Consider the following 25,961-nt stretch of genomic DNA (forward strand, 5'->3'; position numbering starts at 1 on the left):
GCACAGTGCATTAGAGATCCACAGGACACGACACATTCCCACCTCACTGGAAACATCAAAACTTGATTAAAAGCATTAAAATAAAGGTAAGTGAAAATGTGACATTAAGAAAACGAGCCTGAGAGTTCACAGATACTAAAACGGTCAACATCGTATGAAACAAAGTCGTCTCTGGAGACGTTTACGACATTTTTGTGTCTGCAAAAGAGTTCGACGTCACTGCAAACTGTGGTCGACACGACTGAAAAACTGTGGGTGTGTTTTACACGTCAGCTTATTTTAAAGCTTTGATTGGACTCACAGTAAACAGCTGATCTGTGTTTCCTCTCACAGCTGATGGGAAGAGTCTGGTTTCAGTGGGAATCGATGATGGACATTCGATCGTCGTCTGGGACTGGAAGAGAGGAGAGAAGCTCGCCACTGCCCGGTACTCGCCTGTCTGCTGCTGACCTTAACGTTTACCTGCACAGAGCTGCAGCTGACGGTTACTGACTGTCCGTCTTCTCTCAGGGGTCACAAGGACAAGATCTTCGTGGTGAAGTGTAATCCCATGGTCACGGACAAACTGGTCACTGTGGGAATCAAACACATCAAGTTCTGGCAGCTTGCAGGTAAAACTGCAGCGTCGATGTTTCACTTTGTCGTTTAGCATTTATCTCACAGCCGCTCGCCATAACTGGCACCAGTTTAAGCAGGTGAGCCGGCCCCGTACAGGCGTTACAGGTGTGAGGTTTTACCCTGGCAGTCTGTGGGGACTGACTGGAGCCCCTGCTGGACACTAGAGGAACTACAGGGTCCTGTAGGTCACAGTGTGACGGAGCACTTCTCCCTCTGTCCTCCAGGTGGCGGTTTGACCTTCAAGCGCGGCGCTTTTAGGAGCATCGGCCGGCCGGAGACCATGATGTCGGTGTGCTACGGCCGCACTGAGGCGCTGGTGTTCTCCGGAACCGCCACCGGAGACGTTTACATCTGGAAGGAGCCGCTGCTGCTGAAAACGGTGAAGGCCCACGACGGGCCGGTGTTCGCCACGTTCTCCCTGGACAAGGTGAGGAGGGCAGACCTGAACCCGACCCACGGCCTCTGTGAGGTATTTAAGCTCAGTGACATCTGCTTGTCTGCAGGGCTTTGTGACGGGTGGGAAGGACGGCGTGGTGGAGCTGTGGGACGACATGTTTGACCGCTGCCTGAAAACCTACGCCATCAAGAGAGCAGCGCTGTCCCCGGGGTCGAAAGGTGCTTAGATTCAGTCAGCACAGAAAAACATGATTACAGCTCCACCTTATCATTTAAGGTGGACTGACCGTGCCCTGATCCCACCAATCAGAGTCTGAGATTCTGTTTGAGACCTGCTGATGATGTCATCAGTTTTTAAAGACTCTGATGGCTGAGCTGATGTTTACAAAGATAAACAGTAAGCAAACGTTTGATGCTCGTGGTGTAAACTCAGCCAGATGCTAAACATCTGCATGCTGTGTCACTACAAGCCTCAGCCAGTGGGTTTGCTGCCTGTACCAGTGTCACCTGTGGCGTCTCCTGACAGGTGAGACTCAAACCCACTGACCGCTTTATGTTTTCAGTTTTTCTCCTAACAACACAGAGATGCTCTGTAACTCTGTGGAGTTTCATATTTAACCTGTGGAGCAGAACCTCTTCTGTCCAACGCTGCCATCATGTGGACGTGCAGCTGAAACTGCAAAAATATCCAGGTTTGGAAAAGAGAGCAGTTACTGGAAAGAGCCGCCTTTAGTCCAGGCTGCTCAGCCGATCACAGAGACGATTACAGAGAGACAGTAATTAAGCCAACCCGATCGCCCAGGACACAGGGAGATCGTTTTGATTTCGCTTTAATCGTCTCGGCAGCTTCATCTTTATAAAAAGGAAACGAGCCAGACTAGAGAAACTCAGACCGAAAAACAACTACAGAGAGACTTTACAGCAGAAACAGAGACCAGAAAAGACGATACAGAGATGTGTGTGTGTGTGTGCAGGACTGTTGCTGGAGGACAACCCGTCCATCAGAGCCATCACCCTGGGTCACGGTCACATCCTGGTGGGAACCAAAAATGGAGAAGTTCTGGAGATTGACAAGACCGGACCCATGACCCTGCTGGTGCAGGTGGGAATACTGTGTGTGTGTGTGTGTGTGTGTGTGTGTGTGTGTGTGTGTGTGTGTGCACCTGTTTCCATGGTGAGGGGACGTCTGGTGCCTGTGGACCTGATTTCAATTCAATTCAGTTTTATTTACACAGCGCCAAATCACAACAACAGTCGCCTCAAGGTGCTTTATACTGTAAGGCAGACCCTACAATAATACATACAGAGAAAAACCCAACAATCATATGACCCCCTATGAGCAGCACTTTGGTGACAGTGGGAAGGAAAAACTCCCTTTTAACAGGAAGAAACCTCCGGCAGAACCAGGCTCAGGGAGGGGCGGGGCCATCTGCTGTGATTGGTTGGGGTGAGAGAAGGAAGACAGGATAAAGACATGCTGTGGAAGAGAGACAGAGATTAATAACAGGTATGATTCAGTGCAGAGAGGTCTGTTAATACATAGTGATTGAAGAAGAAACACTCAATGCATCATGGGAATCCCCCGGCAGCCTACGTCTGTTGCAGCATAACTAAGGGAGGATTCAGGGTCACCTGGTCCAGCCCTAACTATATGCTTTAGCAAAAAGGAAAGTTTGAAGCCTAATCTTAAAAGTAGAGATAGTTTCTGTCTCCCGAATCCAAACTGGAAGCTGGTTCCACAGAAGAGGGGCCTGAAAACTGAAGGCTCTGCCTCCCATTCTACTTTTAAATACTCTACGAACAACAAGTAGGCCTGCAGAGCGAGAGCGAAGTGCTCTAATAGGGTGATATGGTACTACAAGGTCATTAAGATAAGATGGGGCCTGATTATTTAAGACCTTGTATGTGAGGAGCAGGATTTTGAATTCTGGATTTAACAGGAAGCCAAAACAGGAGAAATCTGCTCTCTCCTTCTAGTCCCTGTCAGGACTCTTGCTGCAGCATTTTGGATTAACTGAAGGCGAGTTTTTTGGACATCCTGATAATAATGAATTACAGTCGTCCAGCCTGGAAGTAATAAATGCATGAACTAGTTTTTCAGCGTCACTCTGAGACAGGATATTTCTAACTTTAGAGATGTTGCACAAATGGAAGAAAGCAGTCTTACATATTTGTTTAATATGTGCGTTGAAGGACATGTCCTGGTCAAAAATGAATCCACGGTTCCTCACAGCGTTACTGGAGGCCAAGGTAATGCCATCTCCTGTCATGTGTCTCCTGTTCCTGCTGCACATTCACATCATCATGGTAATATTGTGTGTGTGTGTGTGTGTGTGTGTGTGTGTGTGTGTAGGGTCACATGGAGGGCGAGGTTTGGGGTTTGGCCCCCCACCCCCTCCTCCCCGTCTGCGCCACCGTCAGCGATGACAAAACGCTGCGGCTGTGGGAGACGTCAGCCAATCACCGCATGGTGGCCGTCCGCAAGCTGAAGAGAGGTCAGATTAACGGGACGGGCGTCCGCTTTTACTAATGTCCCTGAGCGCGTCACAGCCCCAGATTACCAGTAATCGGATACTTGGTGCGTGTTGCAGGCGGTCGCTGCTGCGCCTTTTCTCCTGACGGGAAAGCGTTGGCGGTCGGTCTGAGCGACGGCGGCGTGCTGGTGGTGAACGCAGACACGCTGGAGGACCTGCTGAGCTTCCACCATCGGCGTGACGCCATTTCTGATATCCATTTTTCCCCAGGTACGCACACACACACACGCGCACACACAGTTGGCTTCTGTGATGATTTCATCGCAGAGCTGCGACTGTTCTTGACGCCACAAACACGTTTTTACTGCAGATGTTTCATTCTGTGCACTTTGAAATCAGCTGTTAAGCTAACACGTGTCTGCCTGGACTGTGAGACATCCTGGAGAACGCACCACGCCACGGTGCTAACCGCTGCACCACCGAGCCGCTGATGTGTTTCCTCCTCCTTCGCTGGCGGCAGCGATGCGCTGAAACATCTGCAGCTGTTGGCTCTTATATCACATGCCGCCTGCTTTTTTTTTATCAATGGTTCCCTTTGACGAACACATGAGGAGAAGCTTTACAGAACCACCCCAGATGAACACAGCTCTTTGTTGAGGTGTTGCCAGGTCAGGCAGGTAGATATGGAGAGTGAAAATAACCAGCTACAGTTTCCTGTCCTGACTCCTGTCTTACAAAAAGAGGAGGATCAGTGAGAACCACCTTCCTGCACACCTGCTGCGAGGTTTTATAAAGACGGCCGTCGTGTTTGTAAATGTGTGAGCTTCACTGTGCACATGAACTGTTGTAACTTAAAGGCAGAGCCATAAACCTGCTGATTTGCTGTGATCTGATCTTTTGTGGGTCATGTGACAGACTGTGTGTGTTCCGGGTGTTCGTGCTCTCAGACTCAGGTAAATACCTGGCGGTGGCGTCACATGACAGCTTCGTGGACATCTACAACGTGCTGAGCAGCAAGAGAGTCGGCATCTGTAAAGGAGCGTCCAGTTACATCACGCACATCGACTGGGACGCCCGAGGTAGCACACGGCTCTCTCTCTCTCTCTCTCTCTCCCATCCGAGTCGCTCTCACACCTGCACACACCTGACAACAGCAGTGCTTGTTAAATCATAATTTCACACTTTAGATGCTGCCCTCCGCACAGCAGGGGGCGCTGTTTAACAGAGAAAGGGCCTCAGAGTAAACGCTGGGCCTCCGGAGACGAGCGTCCTCCGGTTTTTCCCGCTCGGTGAGCAGCCGGCGAATGTTTGCGGACATGTGCGAACTGTGCTGCTGTCTGCTCCCGACCAAAACAACCACGCTCAGGTTATTGGTCCATGTTTCCATAGCAACCAGAGGTTATCAGGGGTCACCAACCCGTCCCTAATGTGACTGAGGACTAAGTTAAAGGGTAAATGCTAACATTTGAATGATGCACAGAGAGTCTGCGAGCAGACGGCGAGATCTCCGAGCGCGTTCAGCCACTGCGTTATTCTTAGTCCAGCTCCGGCTGTCAGACGATGTTTCTCTGCTGTCTTTGTGCTGCAGGTAAACTGCTGCAGGTCAACACGGGAGCCAAAGAGCAACTGTTCTTTGAAGCCCCGCGAGGAAAACGACAAACCATCAGAAACTGTGAGGTCAGTGTGCATGCTGAGCAAGAGGAGGAGGAGCTCGGGTTCATGATGTCACGCCTCCAACGTATTTCCAGCGGCGTGAACGAGTCAGTTTGTTTCGTCTCGGAGACAGAAAAGCTTGACGTGTGGAAACGACCCGTGTGTGTCGTGTTGTGTGTGTGTTTGTGCAGCTGGAGCGGATCGAGTGGGCCGGCTGGACGTCGGTTCTGGGCTCCACCTGTGAGGGAATCTGGCCGACGCACAGCGACATCACCGACATCAACGCCACGTCGCTCACCAGAGACCACACGCTGCTCGCCACTGGAGATGACTTTGGCTTCCTCAAACTGTTCAGCTATCCCGTCAGAGTACGACACACAACCTCAACCACACACACACACACACACACACACACACACACACACACACACTGTACAGAGAAGACTGCATTCTTTCTAGTGGCCAGCAGGGGGCGACTCCTCTGGGTTCAACGCTGTCTGATTGTTCTGAAGTGCTCGCCTCGCAGTTTCTCAGCCACAGCCTCCCAGGTTTCAATGTGGCGATAGAAAAGTCAGTTTGGATAACTTGTGTGACTTCCTGTAAAGTTAGGACCAATCAGAGTGCCCCTCTGACCTCAGGTGTTTGAGTGTGTGTACCTTTCCTCTTAAGGACCTGCTTCCTTTCCTCCTGCAGGGTCAGTACGCTCGCTTTAAGCGTTACGTGGGCCACAGCGCACAGGTCACAAACGTCCGCTGGGCTCAGGATGACTCCACGCTCCTGACGGTGGGCGGGGCTGACACCGCCCTGATGATCTGGGTGAGGGAGCGAGGAGGCGTGGTCAGCGTGGAGGGGGACGGGCCTTTGTTTCGCGACAGCCGACCGCTCGTAGACAGCGAGGAGTCGGATGACGACATCGAGGAGGACGGAGGTTTGAAAATATTGTTTCGATAAACACGAATCCAAGGTTTACAGTTTCGTCTTTAATCGTAGCCTCTGAAGTCGGCAACATCATGATGGAACAGAGAGCAGCGTTGGTGCTAAACTCAGCAGACGTCTCTGCACCAGCTCACAGTTTAAAAAACGAGGTTCAGATCTGCACCAAACACGATGGCGTCGCCCTTTATCCGTACTCCACCTCTCAGCTATCGTAGCTGTGACATCATAAAGCAGACACAGACAAACCGAGTCTTCATGCATCCAAACACGAACAAAGTCTCTGCCTGAAAGCTGCAATACAAAAATGTCTGGATCCAGGTGTCACATGACCTCTCAGTGACGCACCAACATAAACCCAGAAGCCGTCCCTCAGATCTGTAACTGTGTGTGTTTAAAGGCTACGACAGCGACGTCGCCCGCGAGAAGACGGTGGATTACACCACGAAGATGTACGCCGTCAGCATCAGAGCGATGAGAGGAACCAAACCTCACCAACAGCTGAAGGAGCTCTCTGCTGAGGAGAGGTACGCACACGCACACACGCGCAGACGCATGCACACACACACACACACGTGCACACACATGCACACACACGTCTGTTTTTTACCATCATAATGAATCAGGATCTGTATTTTGGGACGGGTGCATTAAAAACATGTCGGAGTGTTGCTGGTAAAATATGACAAAGGGTCCCATATCTGAGCGCATACTAATGAAAAACATCACATTGCAAAAAACACTAGTGATATTTCCTAATACTGCAAACTAAATCATGTAGAATACTTTATGACATTTAAAAAAATCTGTAGCTTGTTTTGTCTAAATTTGTAACAATTATTTAATATATGAACAAAATTTCAATCTTTGGACCATAAATCTTTATGAAAATCAGAGACAGTTGAAGAGAAAATGCTCTAAAATAAAACAAGGAACAAAACTTCACCAAAACTCAAAAGCTGAGACCGAGCAAGATGACAGGTAATAGTCAAAGACGCTAACACAGTAAGACGGGACAAAGAGGGAGAAACACAGGACGTGATAAACTCATACAAATGAAATCTTAACATTCAAAGCTGACAGCAGCGAAAACATCCAACCAGAAAAATACAACAAGAGCTTCAAAGACGTTCAAAATGGCTAAAGAACAGAAAATCGTAATCAAGAACTTTATTCCAGCCAGTCAGAGGTCACTCCTGTGAGATTACATCTCTGTCCTGGGAGTGAGTTGGCAGAAGAAATCATACAGTCGAAGCCCGAACAGCAAACCCCATAATAAACACTGGGACCACACATTTTAACACAGTCTCTCAGCTTTAAGCTCCACAGACTTCTCAGGTTTCTTAAACGTGCAGGATGTCTTTGTGCTCTCTGTGATTTCCTTTAACGAGTTCTTGAGCTTTTTTTGACTTTCCAACATGTTCTATCCTCGCTGTCTGTTTCAGTGAAGGTGACGTTCCCTGTGTGTGCGCCCGTGTGTGTTAATGTGCTCGCGCATGCTCAGGCTTCTGCATGTTGAGTGGATCCTTCTGGCTGCGTTTGTAATATCGGTGTTCACAGTTCACTCAACAACAAAGGGCACCTTCAAGGAACAAATGTGTCTGCAGGGTCAGAAAGCTGCAGACCAAAGATCGATCTAAGCACCAACCAGGTTTCTTCTTCTGAAGACAAATGAGGTTTATTTGTTAAAATGTTACCATATTATAAATTATTGTGAAGAAGCTGAGCCTGGTGTCAAATGTAGATAACTGAGGGGCCTTTCATATGAACTTGTTTTGAGCAGCCACCTATCCCACACGTGAGCTCTGGGCTTTAGTTTTTAAGTCATTGAGTGGGTGTAAAATTGATCTGGTTGCAGATTTTCACAGAGCTTAAATGTGCTTTTCAGCCCTGCAGATTTCTCCTGAACTCACAAAGTTATGACATCTCAAAAAAACTGTAAAGATGATTAAAAAGAGGCCAAACCTGAGCCCACCCCCGTGGACCTGCAGGGTGCATGAAGGCTTTAAATATACTACAGTAATTGTAGAACATTAAATCAGCTGATTGCGAGGTGGTCATGTGGGAACTTTGACTGAGTTTATATGAAGTGAGGATTTTCCAGCCTGTAGAAATGGGGTTTTCCAGGCTGTGGAGTAGCAGCATCAAGTCTGTGCTCTGAGTTCATGCACAGAAGCTCCCGGTGTGCACGTCTTCTCTTCCAGCGCCGCCGCCTCAGTGACAGAATCTCTGACCAAATCTAGAACTTGCAGGTATTTGGAAGTGCGAGAGAATCTTTAATGATAAAGGGTGCCCGTCCTGACTGATAACGCTTGTTTTTGTCCCTCTGTGGTACCCTTAGTTCCTGAGTGTTGCTGCTGCTCTCTGGCCTCGTAGAAACTCTTAATATCTCTGCTGTGTTTTAACTTGCATTCCCCTGGAGGCAGGGCATTGTCAAGTAAGTATGAGCCAACACTTACTGTGTGGGTGGTCACACTATTAAAACCTCAGCTGCAGCCACTTTGGATCATTTATTAAAGCCCAAAAGCAGAAATCTCTCATTTACAAATCCATTCAAACTCTTCCTCGATCAGACATAACACTACGACTCGTCGAGGCGTGGACTCAGCAGGTGTGAACAGATCCAGTAGGTCCTGCTAGCTGTGGGGTGGAGCCTCCGTGGATCCGACTTGTTTGTCCGGCACATCTCACAGAGGCTCGACTGGACTGCGATCTTTTAAAAATTAGAGTTAACACCTCAAACTTGTCGCTGTGCTGCACAAACCGTTCCTGTTTGTGGAGGAAGGAGGCCGCGACCTTCCTCCATCGCTCTGTGGTCCAGTTCTCATTGTTGGTGCTTTCAGTGGTGGACGGGGGTCAGCCTGGTTAGCCTGACAGCTTTCTATCAGAACCAGCATGAAGCTTTAGCCCGTCTGTTGGATCGGACCACACAGACCAGGCTTCAGTCCTCACATGCATCGGCCTCCACGGCCCCGTCGCTGCTTCACCGCTGTTCCTTCTTTGGACCATAAAAACTGACCCCTGCAGACCCCCACACAGAGCTGCCGTTTTGGAGACGTTCTGACCCAAACTGGCTCGTATCCTCACACTCGCCCATTTTTCTGCTTCTAACATCTATCAGATGTTTGGTATCGATGATACTGCAGCAGCCACCTGTGTCTCCCTTTGATAAACAGTAATCCAGGCTCACTAAGTTCTCAGGTACAGCGGCTGCACCTGCTGCTGTGAGGCCACAGGTGTACCTGTGCACGTTAGCCCGCTGACACGGTTAGCTGCACTAGCATGTTAGGCTGGCAGCCTGAGGATTAAACAGCAGCAGCAGCATGGTAGCGTTTTGTTAGCATGTACTTTTAGCCACAGTGCTGCAGTGTCTCTGAGGAGGAAAGCCTGTGTGTGTGCATGTGTGTGTTGAGTCTAAGTGTAGATAAGAGTGTGTGACTGTGTGTGTTTCTAAAGCTCTACCTTGGTTCTATCCCTCTGCTGTCCAGGGGATCCAGGTAACACCTGCCTGCCTGTACACGTCCTCTTCATCGTGTTCGCATCACACGCTGGCATTTCATGAAAACGTTTCAGTGCATTTTCGTCCTGTTTGGTCACTTTCATCTCTCCGTCATGCACCACTTCTCTTACGGCTTTGGCGCCTTGATGAACCGTTCGCAGCACTGAGCGATAACGTCTCGCTTCAATCGCTAAAAACTAAAGTTTATTTGCCAACAAGGAGCCTGTGCAGACCCCGCGGACCCACGTCCAAACCAGTCGTGCTGGAGGACGATGCTGTGGTGGTGGACCTGCCCTCGTGGACTCTGACGGTTTGGTCAGAAACGTGCTCATGAGTAACCCGCTGGAGGTCACACAGAGGAGCAGACACCTGTGCAGCTCAGCTCCTGTAACGTCTGCTGGTGTCTGCTCCTCCACATGTGCAGGGAGATACAGACGGTCCGTACCATCCTGGAGGAGCTGACGGGGGTGCACCACCACCTGCTAATCTATTTCCTTTTTGGGGTGGTCTCATTGTTGCCCCTCCAGTGCACCTGTTGTCACTTTGAGTTGCACCTGTGCAGGTGAAACAGGTTCATAAGTGGATACTGAAGTTTAACTGTTGTTACCGTGACGATCGACGATGCAGTGAACCTGGTTCACTCACCGCAAAATCCTGCAATTACTGCAACAGTTACTACAGTTATTACTCTGAATAGTAGCAGAACCTTCCTCCTGTAGGTTTCAGGTGCTTCGGCAGGTCGACGCTCTCGGTTTAGTGAAAGGTTGCATTAAACTCCGCCTCTTCCCTCTAGTCGCCAACAGACAACAAAGAGCACAGTGACGCTGTAACGTTGACAAATCTGAGTGATTTAACTCTGTCAGAAGCAGAACGGCTGCTCTAACCCAAATGGCTGCTGGTCTGAGTTCACAGAAAGAGGGCGGAGCACCAGCACATCGCCGGATCAGCTGTTTAACCCCCCGATGTGTAGTTCATGTTGTCTCTGTGTCTGTGCTCCACCCGTGTGTCTCTGATCTCGTCCTTTAACATGTAAATGAATGTTTTTCTGTCTTTGACTCATTGATTCATTGACACGCTGATCGATCCTCCAGGCCGCCAGTGAGCCGAGCGGCGCCGCAGCCCGAGAAACTCCAGAAAAACAATGTGTCCAAGAAGAAGCGGCCGGTCGAGGTGAGTCTGTCCGTCCGTCTGTCGGCCCGTCTGTCCGTCTGTCCCTGCGTTCACCGTCCGCCTCTCCCTCTCCAGGACCTGATCTTGGACCACGTCTTTGGTTTTCGGGGCTTCGATTGTCGTAACAACCTGCACTACCTCAACGACGGCACCGAGATCGTGTACCACACTGCCGCCACCGCCATCGTGCACAGCCTGAGCACCGGTAACACAAACAACACACCTGAGTGACGTGCTGTGGACGATGAGTCCTAACGTGAGGTTGTTTCAGCAGGACGGACTCACCGACCCTCGCACGAACAGTCGGCAGGCGTTGGTGTCCGAAAGATGTTAAAGTCTCTGTAAATGCCTCTCTGAATGTGCCACTTCTACCTGCTGCACAGAAACATGATGTCAGTTATGTAACATTTAATATTCAAAAGCTTTTATGTTTGTGAAAACGGTTTTACCAGGTAAATTATTATTATTGTTGTTGTTAAACAGTTTCTGCTGAGCAGACTTCAGCTTCATGCACACCTGTGGAAACGTGTTCAGGTTGTATCTACCTGCTCGCACACAGGAAGCAAAGATGTTGCGCTCCACCGGATCTCATCCACAAAAACACGCCTCTTACCTCACAGAGCCGTTCGGCTGTGATTGGTCGGTTCGTGTTTTATGCTGCAGCCACACTGAGGTGGATGGAAGCTGCAGCACAGAGTGATTGTGGCCTAGTTCGGTGGACTTGTGATGTCTTTGCTTCGCAGATGGAGACCGCCGGTCTTCAAACTTTGGTGCATTAAGACGGTGATGAAACGGCGATAACATGTCTGCTGTCAGCTTGTGGCTAAATGGGCTCAAGTTGGCAATTTCATGCAGTCTGTTTGTGACAATCCGGCGATTAGCTGTGAGGAAACAGACAAAATTACACATTTGTTGCTGCACATTCAGAGTGCAGCCAAAACCTCACACATCATGTGTCCATAAATCAGGACACAGATGCTGCAGGACGGCAGTTTAACTGCAGAATGACAGACGTGACAGACCAGGACCTGGTGAGCTGTGCAATCACCTTTGGATGGAAAGTGGTCGGCGTGCTGCACGCTTCAATGACCACTTACACTCCTTTGATAACAGACAAAACTCAGCGCAGTCGTCACAGGTACACAAATTCACAGATTTGTGCCTGGATGTTGCCGTCCTGTGTTTTTTGCTTTGGGTCCAAAAAAGCACCTTAAAATCAGCAAACTCTGATTGCTGTCAGCAAACGTGTCGCCCGTCGCTGTCGTGTAGCAGCAGATTGCTGATCTCCGGCAGCGTGGGCGGAGCTTTGCACAAGAAAAGCACAGCTTCTGACGACATCACCAGAAAGAGCACCATCCATTAGAATGAAACCGTGTCGTTAGCTCACCTGCATGTGTGCGTTTGCAGCCCCACAAACACCACGAGTGTGTCCGTGACTCGTGCTGAATGAAGCAACGACTGCGTTTCAGCCAGAACTGGAGTTTATTTGGTGCCTTGCAGGTAAAACGTGTCTGTTTACGTGTCTTTGCAGGAACTCAGAGCTTCTACCTGGAGCACACGGACGACATCCTGTGTCTGACCGTCAACCAGCACCCCAAATTCAAAAACATCATCGCCACCGGGCAGATCGGTACGCTTCGGTGTTTGTGTGTGTGGCGTGTCGCTGTCGGTGCATGGCCGTGTTTTCCTCCACTAACTGTACTAAAGAGAAGTCCCGCTTTCTCTCCCTGCTTCCTGTTTAACCCGCCTGCTTTGCTTTATTTCTACTGACGCAGTGGAAACTGACCGACTCACCGACAGGGAGCAAACGCTTATTGCAGCTGTCAGAGCGAGCGTGAGGCGGCACATCGTGACAGTTTCCCCTCGAGGTCTGCGTTTAAAATACAGGAAGTGGGGTTAATTCAGCAAATCAGGAAACACAAGCAGAGCTTCACATCCCAGAGTTTGTTGTTTTGGTATCGAACCGTAGAGCAGCCGAAGCGATCCGCAGTCAGGACCGTCGAAGCTCCGCGCAGACGCAGGATGAATGAAACGTTTTTTCTGCCTGGCTGTGACTCACTGCAGGTTTTCATGTTGTTGTCTTTGTGTGTGTGTTTTTGGCCGGCCTCATTTGTCACCATCGCTCTCACAACACCTCAGGTGACGGCGGTGAACTCCCAGGTAAACTACAAACGACCCGCACGCCTCCCATCACAGCAAACTGAAACCCAGAGCGCCCGACTCAACCAGACGTGTCTGTTTGGTTTTTACTGCTACGTCTCATAAAAACATGCAAAGAAACAATTTAAACAAAATATTTTTGCATTTTTAATCGTTTTTTTCAACAAAATTTTAACATTTATAAAAAAGTAATATTTTTCTGATAAATGTTCAGAAATTTCATTAAATATTTAAAATATATTCATGTTATACAAAAATTCAGTTTTTTTAATCAAACTGAACTCATTCGATTTGTTTAACGAGTAGTTAAAGTACTCGAGTACCAAACGCAAACTCTTGTGCCGTCGTGCTTTCCTGACCCGAACGCTCGATGCGAGCAGGATTAAATAAATGGGGCGCGAGCGCCCTAGCGTGGCGGTGAAACAGCGTCTGGTTTTCAGGGTGTCTGTCGGCTGCACCGACCCCTCTGTGTCGCTGTCGTAGTTTATCCCTCTGTGGTCGTGCTGACGCTGCCTGTGGCTGTAACGGCGATAAACACTCGCTCCGTCTCCACGCAGGAACGACCCCCTCGATCCACGTGTGGGACGCCATGGGCAAGCAGACGCTGTCCATCCTCCGCTGTCCGCACAGCAAAGGCGTCGGCTACGTGAACTTCAGCGCCACGGGAAAGCTGCTGCTGTCCGTCGGAGTGGACCCTGAACACACCATCACGGTGTGGCGCTGGCAGGAAGGTCAGAGACTTTCAGCGTGGTTTGATTCGCTTCCCTCTGTGGTGGCTGTAACCACGGTAACCACAGCGTGTCTCCTCTGCAGGATCTCGAGTGTGCGGGAAAGCCGGACACCCGGACCGGATCTTCGTGGTGGAGTTTCGGCCCGACTCGGACGCTCAGTTCGTGTCGGTGGGAATCAAACACGTGAAGTTCTGGACGCTGGCCGGCGGCGCGCTGATGTACAAGAAGGGCGTGGTGGGGACGCTGGAGGACGGCAGGATGCAGACGATGCTGTCTGTCGCCTTCGGTGCGGTGAGTTCGCCGCTTCGCCCCGGGGCCCCTCAGGAGCGTCGTTCAGTCGAAGCACGTAAGCTGACCGTGTCTGTGTTCACGTTTGCAGAATAACTTGACGTTCACAGGGGCCATTAACGGGGACGTGTACGTGTGGCGAGATCACTACCTGCTGCGGGTGGTGGCGAAGGCTCACACCGGGCCGGTCTTCACCATGTACACCACCCTGAGAGACGGACTCATCGTCACCGGTGGAAAGGAGAGGCCGTGAGTCACACGCCGACCGCTTCACCTGCAGAGCATCAAGAACCATCTTCATAATACAGATTTTTTTAAAAGGATGTTTTCATATATGATGTCATGAAAACGGGACCAACCATGAGTTTGGAAGTTTTCTACTTCCTGAAAGCTGCCAATTCTCTGTGGACGGACGTCGCCACAGAAACAGAGATCAGCTGATCTCTGTGTGATGGCCTCATTCGTGGTCCTCTGTTTAAGCTGTCTCAGTCTGCAAGCTCCTTTGCAACCCAACCTCCTCTTTTGTGCTGTTTCTAGTTTTTCAGTTTTTGTTTTCTCCTTCGTGGAAAAAATGGAAAATAAAAACTGTGTTTGTGCGTCAGGACGAAGGAGGGCGGAGCGGTGAAGCTCTGGGATCAGGAGATGAAACGATGCCGAGCCTTCCAGCTGGAGACCGGGCAGCAGGTGGAGTGCGTGCGGTCGGTCTGCAGAGGCAAGGTGAGACCTCGACATTCTTCTTCTTTCCCCGCTCCTCCTCCGCCATCACCCGTCCGTCTTCCTCATCGCCTCGGGCTCTCGTCTTCCTCAGGGTAAGATCCTGGTGGGGACGAAAGACGGCGAAATCATCGAGGTCGGGGAGAAGAACGCGGCGTCCAACCTGCTGCTGGACAGTCACGCTCGGGGGGGAATCTGGGGTCTGGGCGCTCATCCGGCCAAAGATCTCTGCATCACGGCGAGCGACGACGCCACCATCCGCCTGTGGGACCTCGCCGACAAGGTGCATTCATACATATGTCAGTGATTGGAGTCCAGGCTCTTTAGGACGTAGGTGGTGGATGCTGGGGTGGAGGAGGGCTAGAAACAGCAGGCGCTGCTGCAGGTTTGCATGATGTGGTGCAGCGAGGGCTGGTTAAAGAAATCTTCTCTCTCTGGTTAGAAACTGCTGAACAAAGTGTGCGTCGGCCACGCGGCTCGCTGCGTCAGCTACAGCGCAGACGGAGAGATGCTGGCGGTGGGGATGAAGAACGGCGAGTTCCTCCTCCTCCTCTCCAATTCGCTGAAGATGTGGGCGAAGAAGCGAGACCGCAGCGCCACCGTCCAGGACATCCGGTAAGAGAGCGAGAGCGGGAGCGAAGAATGAAAGCGCTGGATGTTTGTTTGACTGAACTCTGTGCGCAGCTTCAGTCCGGACCGGCGGCTGTTGGCGGTCGGCTCCGTGGAGAACACGGTGGACGTGTACGACGTGAGCGCAGGGCCGACGCTGAACCGGCTGGTTTACTGCAGCGACATCCCCGCATTCGTCCTGCAGCTCGACTTCTCTGCTGACAGCTGCTACGTACAGGTACACCCACAGCTGGAGGTCTCTTCCTGTTAGACGGGGGCTCTTCCTTCCCACAGTCACCAGGTGCTGTGATACATCAGAAACTGCTCTACATGTATATGTACACAAAAAACACACACACCCTACAAAACCCCCGGCCATCCTCCGGTCCAGCTACAGATCTCACACTCACACACACACACACACACACACACACACACACACACACTCGTTCTGCTGACGCGTGCATCACAATCTCACCTGCAGGTGTCCACGGGAGCTTATAAGCGGCAGGTGTTCGAGGTTCCTTCTGGAAAGCTGGTGAGCGACCCGATCGCCATCGACAGAATCACCTGGGCAACGTGGACCAGGTAACGCACAAATACGGCTCATAGTCGCCCGCTCGACCCCCGAGCTAACCCGACAACAAGCCGCGGCGCTGACTCGCTCTTTCTGTCGTCTCTTCTTCAGCATCCTGGGAGACGAAGTTTTGGGGATTTGGCCTCGAAACGCCGACAAAGCTGACGTGAGCTGCGCGTGTGTGTCTCACGGCGGCCTGAACATCGTCACCGGCGACGACTTTGGATTGGTCAAACTGTTCGACTTCCCCTGCACAGAGAAGTTTGTGAGTTTGTGGCCACGTCTCATTTATTCAGTATTAGTTGTTCGGAGGTAGGAAAGGAAATAAATGAAGGAGTCGAGGAGTCGAGGGCTTCATGAGCACTAACGGAAAGAAACAAAGTCACAAGTTTGAAGTTAAACTTTTGACCTTTTGATCTCTGAGGATATCAAACTTCTGTAGCTGAGGGTGTTTGTAGGCTCAGGTTCAGTTTATTCTTTGTATCCACTAAGTTGATTAAACGGACGCACGTTTGCTTCGTTTCTGTCTGCAGGCCAAACACAAGCGCTACCTCGGCCACTCGCCTCATGTGACCAACATCCGCTTCTCCCACGACGACAAATACGTGATCAGCACAGGAGGAGACGACTGCAGGTAACCCGATCACCGATCAATAACACAACCATGCACTCAGGAGAGATTAAACTAATAAAACTGTTTTTATTCTCTCTGACTATAAAGACAAGATGCTGCGACGGGCATGAACCTTGGTTTTCACACGTGTGTCTTTATTGATGGTTTCGGAGTCCAACACCTTCTAAACAGATTCGTACAGCAGTTACAGTCTCACCTGTTTTCCACCTGTTTTTGCTGTGAGCCTGTAAATGTAATTCAAAGTGCTCGCTGTTAAAATATCTTCTAAGATTAGGAAAGTTATGACTTGTATCCAACACTTCTGTTCGTGTTTAAGAGATTTCAGGTAAAGTTTAAAAAGGGGCGGGCTTTCCGTTTGCGTAATACCGATCTGCACCACAAGGTGGTGCAACAAGCCCATCGATGTTTTTTTAACCAGTTTAAACCTCGTGTTTAAAGCTGAGGAAACTGGGACTAAAAGGAAGTTAAAGCGCAGCGGTCCCAGGGGCAACGCTGCCCCCTGGTGGACAAAGTCTTTGTTACAGTTTGCAGAAGTTGACAACACAAGGTTCCTTGAATGCCTGTTTGTGTGTTTCAGTGTGTTTGTGTGGAAATGTCTGTAAACACTCGGATCCACAGCGCCTTAAACAGACCACAAGTGGATCCAGAGGGAGTCGAACCCACAACCAGCCCGAGCCTCCCACGCCACGTGGGCCAGACTGCGACTAACCCTCCACGACGGACGGATGCATGGACATGAACACAAAGCCTCGGGAGAACCCGCGGACTCTATCAGCTGATGTTTACATGTTTGTCGTTTTCTTTTTTGGTCACATGGTGAAAAAAAACATTAAAATTTGTGCAAACAGGTTCATAAGGTGAGGGAGCGCACAGCTGTAAACCAATCAAACGACAGACCCCTCCCTCACTTTGGTCAACCACACGCTCAGATTTGCACGTCAGTGCGCCCCCTGCAGGGCTCAGTGGGAACCTTCCTGATGGATCACATGACTCAGAGGATCCATCAGCTGGTATCTGACCAAAACCCACAGGATGACCTTGTTGGACGGTTTCTGCCACCTGCTGTTACCCATAAGGCCTTGTGTTGGGTCGTCGCTGTGGTGGAGATGAATTAAGTTTGAACATTTAAGACATTCCAGTCGGCTCAAAGCTGCTGCTTCCACAAAACTGAGCAGAAATCAGAGTTTAAGGCAGCTCTAACTGAGCCGCGCTGAAGGTAATTAAAACGGCTTCAAACGAATGTACGGAGGCCCACAAGTGTCACACAAGAACTATTTCTCTAACATCTTCAGACGCAAACGGTAACCTGAAGATACTCGGTTACATTCAGGGGTTATTTTGGCAATAAGTCATTTACGATAAAATTCACACGCATCTGTCAAAGTTTCAAAGAAAACAGAAACTATAAAAAGAGACATTAAAGTTAAATTAGGAGGAATAAACCCAAAGACACAAACGGCACAGCAAACGAAATTAAAATGTCATTAAATTAAAGAAAAAGAAAAGACTAAACTAAAAGATTTATTACATCGCTCTGTGAGGTGGATTCATTTTTATCTTCAAGTAAAACACAAAAGTCTTTGTTTATATAAAAATGAAACACCGACATGAAGCAAAATGAAATCACTACAGGAGGGGTCAAAGGTCATCCTGGTACATTGCTCTGGTTTCTGTTTGGTTTTGATGAAATCAGCATCTTATTACGTGTTGTTGAAATGAGCCGATTCGAGCGGGCGTTCTGGTCAAACTAAGATTTCTTTATGCAGAAAACAGAAACGTTAAACTGCTTTATAATAAAAAATAATCGAATGCAGTTTCATATTTACAGAAACTTTGTGAAGTTTGTCTGAAAAAACAAAAAGTCTCACGGTCACGTTTCATGTCAGCGCCTTCACTGCATCTGTGGTTGGACATCGTCACACTTAAGTGCCTTTCCGGATCTTTCTACCTATGTTTGTTTCTTTTGGACGAGGTTCATATGCTCGATTTATTTATTTTTAATCCATAATTGAACTCGTGTTTTCTTTTTTGTACTCTGTCTGGTGCTACACTGAGAATGTTCATCCAAAAATGGACGTTTAAAAAAAGAAGCTTTTTGCTTTGCTGCTGCTTTTTGTTTGAAAGACGTGAAACATCCAAAGCTTTGTAGTCGTACCAACACGCAGGAAAAGATATTTGTGGAGACGTGTTCATGTTTCTCGGAGCGTGGACGAGTCTGTGTGTCGGATTATTAACGTGTAACTGTCGTGAAACGTGTCAAAGAGTCTGTGTGTGTAACCATGAACAAAAAAAAAACCTGTGAGAAACCAACCGACTGCTGACTCGTTTATCCCCACACACACACACACACACACACACACACACACACACACAGTATTGACCCTCAAAGCTGAATATAGATGAATATGTAGCTCCTTAGCAGCTTATAAAGTTTTGCATATAAAAATATATTACGTAGTTTTTGCTCTGTCAAATTGTATCTCGCCCCTGCAGCGGTCTATCCTTCAAGCTCTCGCAGGTGTCGATGGCCCGGATCTTGTTCTTACCGTTCAGCTGACTCCTCAGGACTTGCCCCTCTGCAGGTACTTGGTGGTTGCAGCTTTCCTAGCGGCCTCTTCATGGTTCCCATGTGCCTGTGGGATCCCCAGGTACTTGTAGCTGTCCTCTATGTCTGCAATGTTGGCTTCTGGTAGTTTGAGCCCCTCGGCTCTGACTACCTTGCTTCTCTTTGTTATCATCCGACTACACATTGCTGTAAATCCTGGCGATGTGGATCAGTGAATCGACGTCTCGTTCACTCTTGGCATACAGCTTGATGTCATCCATGTACAGGAGGTGGCTGACAACTATAAATATATACATATATATTAGGGGTGCAACGATACTCGTATCGATATTGAACCGTTCGATACAGTGCTTTCGGTTCGGTACGCATATGTATCGAACAATACAACATTTTTAATTTATTTTATCAACTTTTCTTCTGACGATGCTGTCTGTGTTGAGCGCTCAGTGGATCTGCGCTTGACAGTGCAGCCTAGGCGGAGTAGTCGACCGCAGATTCACTGAGCACAGCGCAAGCTAGCAAGACAGAAGTTAAGCTCTCCTTGCAACATGGCAAATTGAACCTCCCCCACCCTCATTCAGATCTGGCCTTTGGAACTATTTTGTTTTCATGTGACGTATGACCCTGAAGGTAAGCGCGTCATGGACAAAAGTAAAACAGTATGTTGGATGTGCCACGCAATGCTCAATTACATGGGTGGGAACTACTGTGTTAGCGCAGTTAGCTTGTTAACGTGTTGCCGTCCAGCCCCACGCACGGGCGATCCGCGGTAGCTCGTTAACGGAGATTTGCCGTGTTGTGGCGTTAACGTCATTTCAACGAGATTAACGCTGACAGCACTAGTGGGAACACAACGAATATGACTGCACTAGTGATGGTAAATGTGATTCTTTTTACTGAATCGAGTTTTAATGAGTCACTAGAAAAGAAAACAACTATTTTATAGAGCAAAAAAGAGCAAAAACATTTCTAAAATTAAGCAATTTCCTATCAAAATTGCTTAATAAACATTTATTTTGTTTATTTTTATTTTATTAGTATTTTCCTTAAATGTGTCAAATATATATTTTCTCATCTAAATGTCCACTGAGCTGTGAGCCAGGGGGCGGTAATGCGCCTTAACATTGGGTTGCCAACCAAGAAGAAGAAGAAGCTGTGAGCCAGGAGGGAGGGGGTGAGTGAGTGAGTGATTCGCTTATGCTTACGATTCAGCACAGGAGGGAGGGGGTGAGTAGCTCAAATGTGCTGTTAGCATGTTAGCAGAGCGATGCTACTGTGAACCGAGGAGCTATTTTCTTGATGTGAGCTTCTACTCAGGGTTTTTTCTTCCAGTTCAGAGCAGAATTTTTTTTTGTTAAGATACTGGATGTTGTGTTTTTCTCCACAATTTTAATTATAAGCTAGATATATTGCTGCTAACAGCAACAGGGATGAGTCAATGAGTCAGTTGGGCTTGTGAATCATGATTCATGAGTCAGTAAAGTGATTCTCAAGTATTGAACGATTCGTTCATGATTCGCGCATCATTAGACTGCACATTTACACCGACATCATCCTAGTGCAAAGACAAGTGGAAGCAGACAAAAACAACAAGCACGCATGCTACAAACTTTACCCGAGTCATTTAGACAGCCGTTAGCACAGGATTCTCCTTATGGGGACCTGATATGTTTAATATGCTGCTGAGAATATAGCCCAGAAGAAGCGTATAGTATAGCTTTTATTTTGGAAAGAGACATTTCTCTGTAATAAACTCTTTTCCAAAGATGAGGGATTTCTCCATCAGATAGATTTATTTTTTATTACTTTGTTGTATCAGCAACATTAAATTTAAAAACTGTACTTTTGAGTTAAAATATATATTTATAATTTTAATAAATGACAAATTAAAAAGGCATGAACATTTTTTTGTATCGAAAAAATATTGAACCGTGACACCAAAGTATCGAACCGAACTGTGAATTTTGTGTGTCGTTGCACCCCTAATATATATAAATAAATTTAAAAAAAGGGGAGCTGGACTATATTTATAAAATATATTTATATATCCGATCAATAATAAGACTTTATTCTACAGTATATCCTATATTTATTCTCTATCGTACCGTCTTTTCTTCTCTTATTTCCTACCACATATTTAGCTTGTTAGCATTAGCTGTTAATGCTAACAGTTACTTTTCCTCTCGCAGCAGTTTTTGACCCTTTACCTCCTGCCAACACTTTATCTACTGTTTTTTATCTCTTATCAATAATTTGTTCCCGAACCCTCCCTGCGTTGAGTCATTTCTTATCATCGTCCATTATCGTGATCTCTTATGAATCAGGGATCCACTCCCTGTGTAAATGTCATGGACAGTCATGAAGGGTGGAGCCTATCGCAGCTGTCTGAGGGGGAGAGGTGGTGTACACCTGGACAGGTCACCAGTTTATTTTAGGTAATTAATGGGGATGATATGCATAAAGGATCGATGGGTATAAGTAACAGATCAGTTATAAGGAATAGAAGTGAAAGGTTGATTAGGAAGTCATGATAATAAAAACATGGGGGGTAAAAGTGGTGAGGGGATGATGCAGGTTTACAGACTCTTCATCAGCAGGAGGGAGGAGGACGAGCTCTGACGTCAGAGAGACTCGAGCTGGAAAACAGACAGGAATGTTTAACCTGATCTGATCCAGATTAAACCTGCGAAGAGTTCAAAGTTTCTTTCTCTCCTGTGGTCGGGGTAAGAAAAGTGAGCCGTCTGCTGACTGGAGTCACACCTGGTCTCAGGTGGTGATAACTCAGCCCGTTCAAGAGCACAAACTTCCTTCACTTTCACACAGACTGGTCTGACTAGTGTTTTCATTAGACTCAACCAGAGCTCATCCAAGGTCTGTCCCAGAAACAGACTTCAGAGAGCGCGTCTTCATCGTCATCGTCACAGGAGTCGTTCTTCCACAAACACGGGAATCATCCGGGACATGATTTTATGCAACCAACGATGTGTAAGAAAAACAAAGCCTGTAAATGTACGACTTTAAACAGTAATCGATCATTTAGTCATCAAACCTGAAAGTGTTGGAGGAGCCAGTTCAGGAGCAGCTTCAGCCTCACCCACAGAAAACCTGCTGTGGAAGCTCATTTCTGCCACGTTCATCTTAATGTTGATGAGTCAGAATCACAAGTTTATCAGTTTTTTATTTTATTTGAATATTTAATTTGAATTTAAATATAATCCTGCAAATTACAACAATCAAATTAAATTTTACTACATATTTAATGTTATAATTATAACAGATACTTTTCTTTGTGACTGAATGAATATTAAAGATTAAATTTGCAGAGTATTTATAAATATGGGTTTAAATTGTCTTAATTTCTAATCATGATTTAAAACTTTTAAAGTGTAACTTGATCCAGCTCATCACTGAAAGTCATCACCAAAACATCTTGATTTCTCACGAGTGAAGTATAAAAATATTGATATTGTACTTTTTATGCTCCTGTGTGCATTTAGTTCTACATTCAACACATCAAACTTAACATTATTTAACTTAACAAATTTAACATTTTTTTTTTTAAGTTAATTTGTACTTTCCTTTGTTTGTATCATTTGCGCACAAATGGGCTTCCGTATTTAACAAGCAACAGGAAGTGACGGACAGACGAGGAGGCGGGGCTTTCGTCTAGAAGCTTTATTGATAATTGTTTACATCTCACAATGCATTCCACAAACACGGCTCCCGGCTGGAAGCTTTTTATCGTCACAATTGAAGTATGAAGTTTATCATTCACAATTATACTTGCATAACAAACAAATGCTTGAAGGTTTCCCAAAAGTCACATCAAGTTGCAACTTTATTAAGATAACGGCTCCACAGACAGAATGGTTACTTTAATCCCATGGATGTTTTTTTTTAATCTTTTTAAATATTTTCTGATGTTGATGAATGTAAACGTTCCTTCCAGAGTTTGTCACTAGACGGCTGCGATGACGTGGAAATAACGACTTTTATGTAATTAATGTGTTTAAATCGTCCGGCAAAGATTTCTAGATGTTTCTAACTAGAGTTACTCAGAAGCGATGAAGATTTTAAAAGGTAGTACAACCCTCCTCCCTCCCCCCGCTGCCTCATCAGGAGTCAAAGACGTCGTTCGCGAATCCGTCGTTCGTCACATCGAGGCGAAACCGGCGTACCGAAGAACGAGCTCCGAGCTTCAGGGACACGACAGGAAATCACAAAAATACACCGAAAATCAGCGAGAATATTCAGACCAAAAGAAACAAAAACAGAGGCGCCGCCGGCTGCTCGTGAAAACGAACCCTTCAGCTGGAAAACCTAAAGTCAAAAACAGAAAACGGATCCCCCGAACCCGGCCGAGGAGCAGCCGACCTCCCACAGCGCGCCGGGTGGAGGGAGCGAGGGTTCGCTCAAGATCCAAATGCGTTTCTTCAAGCGCAGAAACAAACATTTCAAAACTCGACTTTAAAAAGAAAAAAAAAAATCAAACGGGGGAGGGGGACGTGAAAAATCATCGCGCCGACCTCGGAGTCGTCACACGGCTGCAACTTTCCCAGAAAACACAAAAACATAAAAGGAATTCGGAACTGGAAAAAAATGTTTTATTATTTTGACAAATGCAGTTGGAAGGGCTGCGTCCACGCCAAACCCCTCCCCCTCCTCCAGCCTTCTTTCATATCCACCCCGTCTCCCCTCACCCACCCACACACCCCCATCCTTCAATCAAATCATCTGGCTCAGGACTTCCTGAATCCAACTCCCACTTCCTGTTTCCGTCACTCTGTTTTGCGTTTCATCCCGGGCACCTTCGCCTGGATCCTGTGAACGAATCAGAACAGACGAGCCGTCAGCACGAGAACGAGACAGAAACGCAAACATCAAAGTCGACGTTAAAAATCAGACGTCTGGGCGTGAAATAATCCGGTTTCCCCTTAAAAACGTTTTGTTTTGTGTATAATTATGTGTGTGGCATTTCTTTAGCGCAGCATATGCTGATCCCATGGATGAGTCATACAGCTTTTCTTGCCATGAGCTGATTCAGACTGCAGCTGAGGGGAGTTCACTCTTTACTCCAGCAGCACGGAGGAAGTCAGCAAAGGGTTTGGAGCCGTTTGGAGGGAGCGAATCGATGTGTCCGAGTACTCCGATTACATCGTTCTCCCGTCAGTCTCAGAGAGACTCTGAGCTGGGAAACTAACGTGAGCCTCACTAAGAGCAGGCCCTGCTGCCTGAAATATTCCTGGATGTATTTGTTGGATTTGATCTGACAAAGTTAAGAAAAACGTTTAAGTCGCGCCTTCAGCAGAAACCATGTGACCATCAGTCTTATTGATACGACAACATCAGCAGAAATAAAACTGGAGATAGTGGATGAGTGCATCCACAATTCCAATAATCCTCATGAACTGTGAGCTGACAGCAGCTCCGAGGGCTCACGTTTAATTGGTTAGATTTAAAACTGCACTTTTGTCTCAGTCTGCTCTGCAGCTTCTCTTAGACATGAAACTACCGACGTCTTCAAGAATACAACACGGCCCCCGCGAGGCCGCGAGCTGCGAGGCCCCCGCCGCGAGTTCGACCACAGCAGACACTTAATTTAAAAACAGTGGTTTTGTTGGCTTTGACAACAGGAAGTTGCTGTTTTGCTGCTCACTTACTTTCCAACGACGTCTTTGATCTGGTTGTTGACGAGAGCCAGGTAATGGTCGATCTGAGCCTGAAACACACACACACACACACACACATTAAAACTAGAACGAGCACCTCCATCATCTCTATCATCAACGTTCTTTCTGTATTTAACAGTAAAATAATAAAAACAAGTAGAGAACATCTTTACTGTCTGAGGCTTTACTGGCTGTGGTTTATTTCCCAGCAGTCCATCAAACACCCTCAAACCTGCAGACAGAATGGTGCATTGTGGGTAAAATGAGCCCTCACCTGGTGCTTTTCATAGATGATCGGGCAGCTGAAGACTGCGATCACACCTGCAGGAGGAGAAGAGGCGGCGGCTGAGTGTGGTTCGTGTTACTCGAGTATTTTTATGTAAATGAACCTCAAACTGTGTCTGCACTTTAAAGCAGTTCATCTTAACGGGACTTCCTGTTTAACAAACGTTACATTTATCTGTGATTTGACTCCAAAGGATTTCGTTTTGGTCATTTGATGAAGACAGACAAAATCGACCAGTGCAAGTTCCTAAAACTCCACCAGATGGAGTCAAAGGAGACAACACACTGAGACCTCCACCCTAAGACTGGTGACATCATCGCCCCCGCTGTGACTCACCCAGAATAAGAAGAGTGAGGCCGTTGAACAAGGCGCCGACGTAGGTCAGGATCCACATCAACACGGCGAACTAAAGCAGAGAAGAAGAGACGAGTCAGCGGAGGCTCGAGAACTTCATGAATAAAACTAAAGGCTCATCCAGCTCAACTGTGACTTTGTTTCTGATTTCATATTCACAGGAATCAGGGAACAGTGGATTAACACACTGAAGGGTCAAAGGTTAGGAGGTGGAGTCATGCTGGCTGTGTTTGTGAAGCTGTGATGTAAGCAGATGCAGTTAAAGCGTGCCATCTCAGGCTGCAGGCTCATTGAAACACGTGACATTTAGTGACCTGCTGCTGCGGTGGGAAATACTCGGGACAACAAGAGGAAGTTGGAGCAGAGGCAGAAGAATAGCGGGGGTATCCCAGAATGCACCCTGCCTGTGAGACATTCCTGAGGCTTGAAGCGGCTCCTGGGGGGATTAAAACTATCAGTTGTTTTACCCTCTAAGGGAATCTCGGCAGCGCGTCTGCCCGCTGAGCTGCAGATCTGTATTTGGACAGCAGGCCGGGGGGTGGGAGGGGCTCAGCGAGGCGACGACAGCCCCCGACAGCTGCAGCGCCGCCTGAACGCTGACCTGCACTCGCAGTAAGTCAGTGCAGGTGC

General features: G+C 47.7%; 2 protein-coding genes across 7 annotated transcripts in view; one reads left to right on the forward strand and one right to left on the reverse strand.

The window, feature by feature from the left end:
• Window positions 1–18,766, forward strand: part of LOC146375404 (echinoderm microtubule-associated protein-like 6) — a 70,772-nt gene extending 52,006 nt beyond the window's left edge. Inside the window, exons 18-45 of one of the 4 annotated variants that reach the window (XM_084948869.1) lie at window positions 334–427; window positions 511–611; window positions 843–1,045; window positions 1,122–1,233; window positions 1,989–2,116; window positions 3,368–3,509; window positions 3,606–3,758; window positions 4,436–4,567; window positions 5,077–5,165; window positions 5,333–5,509; window positions 5,835–6,069; window positions 6,475–6,601; window positions 8,497–8,511; window positions 10,665–10,743; window positions 10,819–10,948; window positions 12,275–12,373; window positions 12,883–12,903; window positions 13,461–13,634; window positions 13,717–13,925; window positions 14,014–14,171; window positions 14,525–14,639; window positions 14,731–14,919; window positions 15,079–15,251; window positions 15,321–15,483; window positions 15,730–15,833; window positions 15,934–16,087; window positions 16,356–16,456; window positions 16,544–17,027. In XM_084948869.1, coding sequence (XP_084804995.1) covers window positions 334–427; window positions 511–611; window positions 843–1,045; window positions 1,122–1,233; window positions 1,989–2,116; window positions 3,368–3,509; window positions 3,606–3,758; window positions 4,436–4,567; window positions 5,077–5,165; window positions 5,333–5,509; window positions 5,835–6,069; window positions 6,475–6,601; window positions 8,497–8,511; window positions 10,665–10,743; window positions 10,819–10,948; window positions 12,275–12,373; window positions 12,883–12,903; window positions 13,461–13,634; window positions 13,717–13,925; window positions 14,014–14,171; window positions 14,525–14,639; window positions 14,731–14,919; window positions 15,079–15,251; window positions 15,321–15,483; window positions 15,730–15,833; window positions 15,934–16,087; window positions 16,356–16,456; window positions 16,544–16,712 — 3,746 coding nt within the window. In that variant the 3' untranslated portion in view covers window positions 16,713–17,027. The other 3 variants (XM_084948870.1, XM_084948871.1, XM_084948872.1) reach the window with 3 other exon arrangements.
• Window positions 18,767–22,682: 3,916 nt separating this feature from the next.
• The window catches only part of LOC146375405 (uncharacterized), a 31,617-nt gene continuing 28,338 nt past the window's right edge, over window positions 22,683–25,961 (reverse strand). For all 3 annotated transcript variants that reach the window (XM_084948874.1, XM_084948873.1, XM_084948875.1), the window contains exons 6-9: window positions 25,314–25,383; window positions 24,966–25,012; window positions 24,683–24,741; window positions 22,683–23,843 (exon numbers count right to left, since the gene is read on the reverse strand). In XM_084948874.1, the coding sequence (XP_084805000.1) occupies window positions 23,801–23,843; window positions 24,683–24,741; window positions 24,966–25,012; window positions 25,314–25,383 (219 nt within the window). In that variant the 3' untranslated portion in view covers window positions 22,683–23,800. The remainder of the gene's footprint in view (window positions 23,844–24,682; window positions 24,742–24,965; window positions 25,013–25,313; window positions 25,384–25,961) is intronic.

This window comes from Perissodus microlepis, chromosome 13 (assembly GCF_051167445.1).
Source record: "Perissodus microlepis isolate ML-2025 ecotype Zambia chromosome 13, ASM5116744v1, whole genome shotgun sequence".
Lineage (NCBI taxonomy): Eukaryota > Metazoa > Chordata > Actinopteri > Cichliformes > Cichlidae > Perissodus > Perissodus microlepis.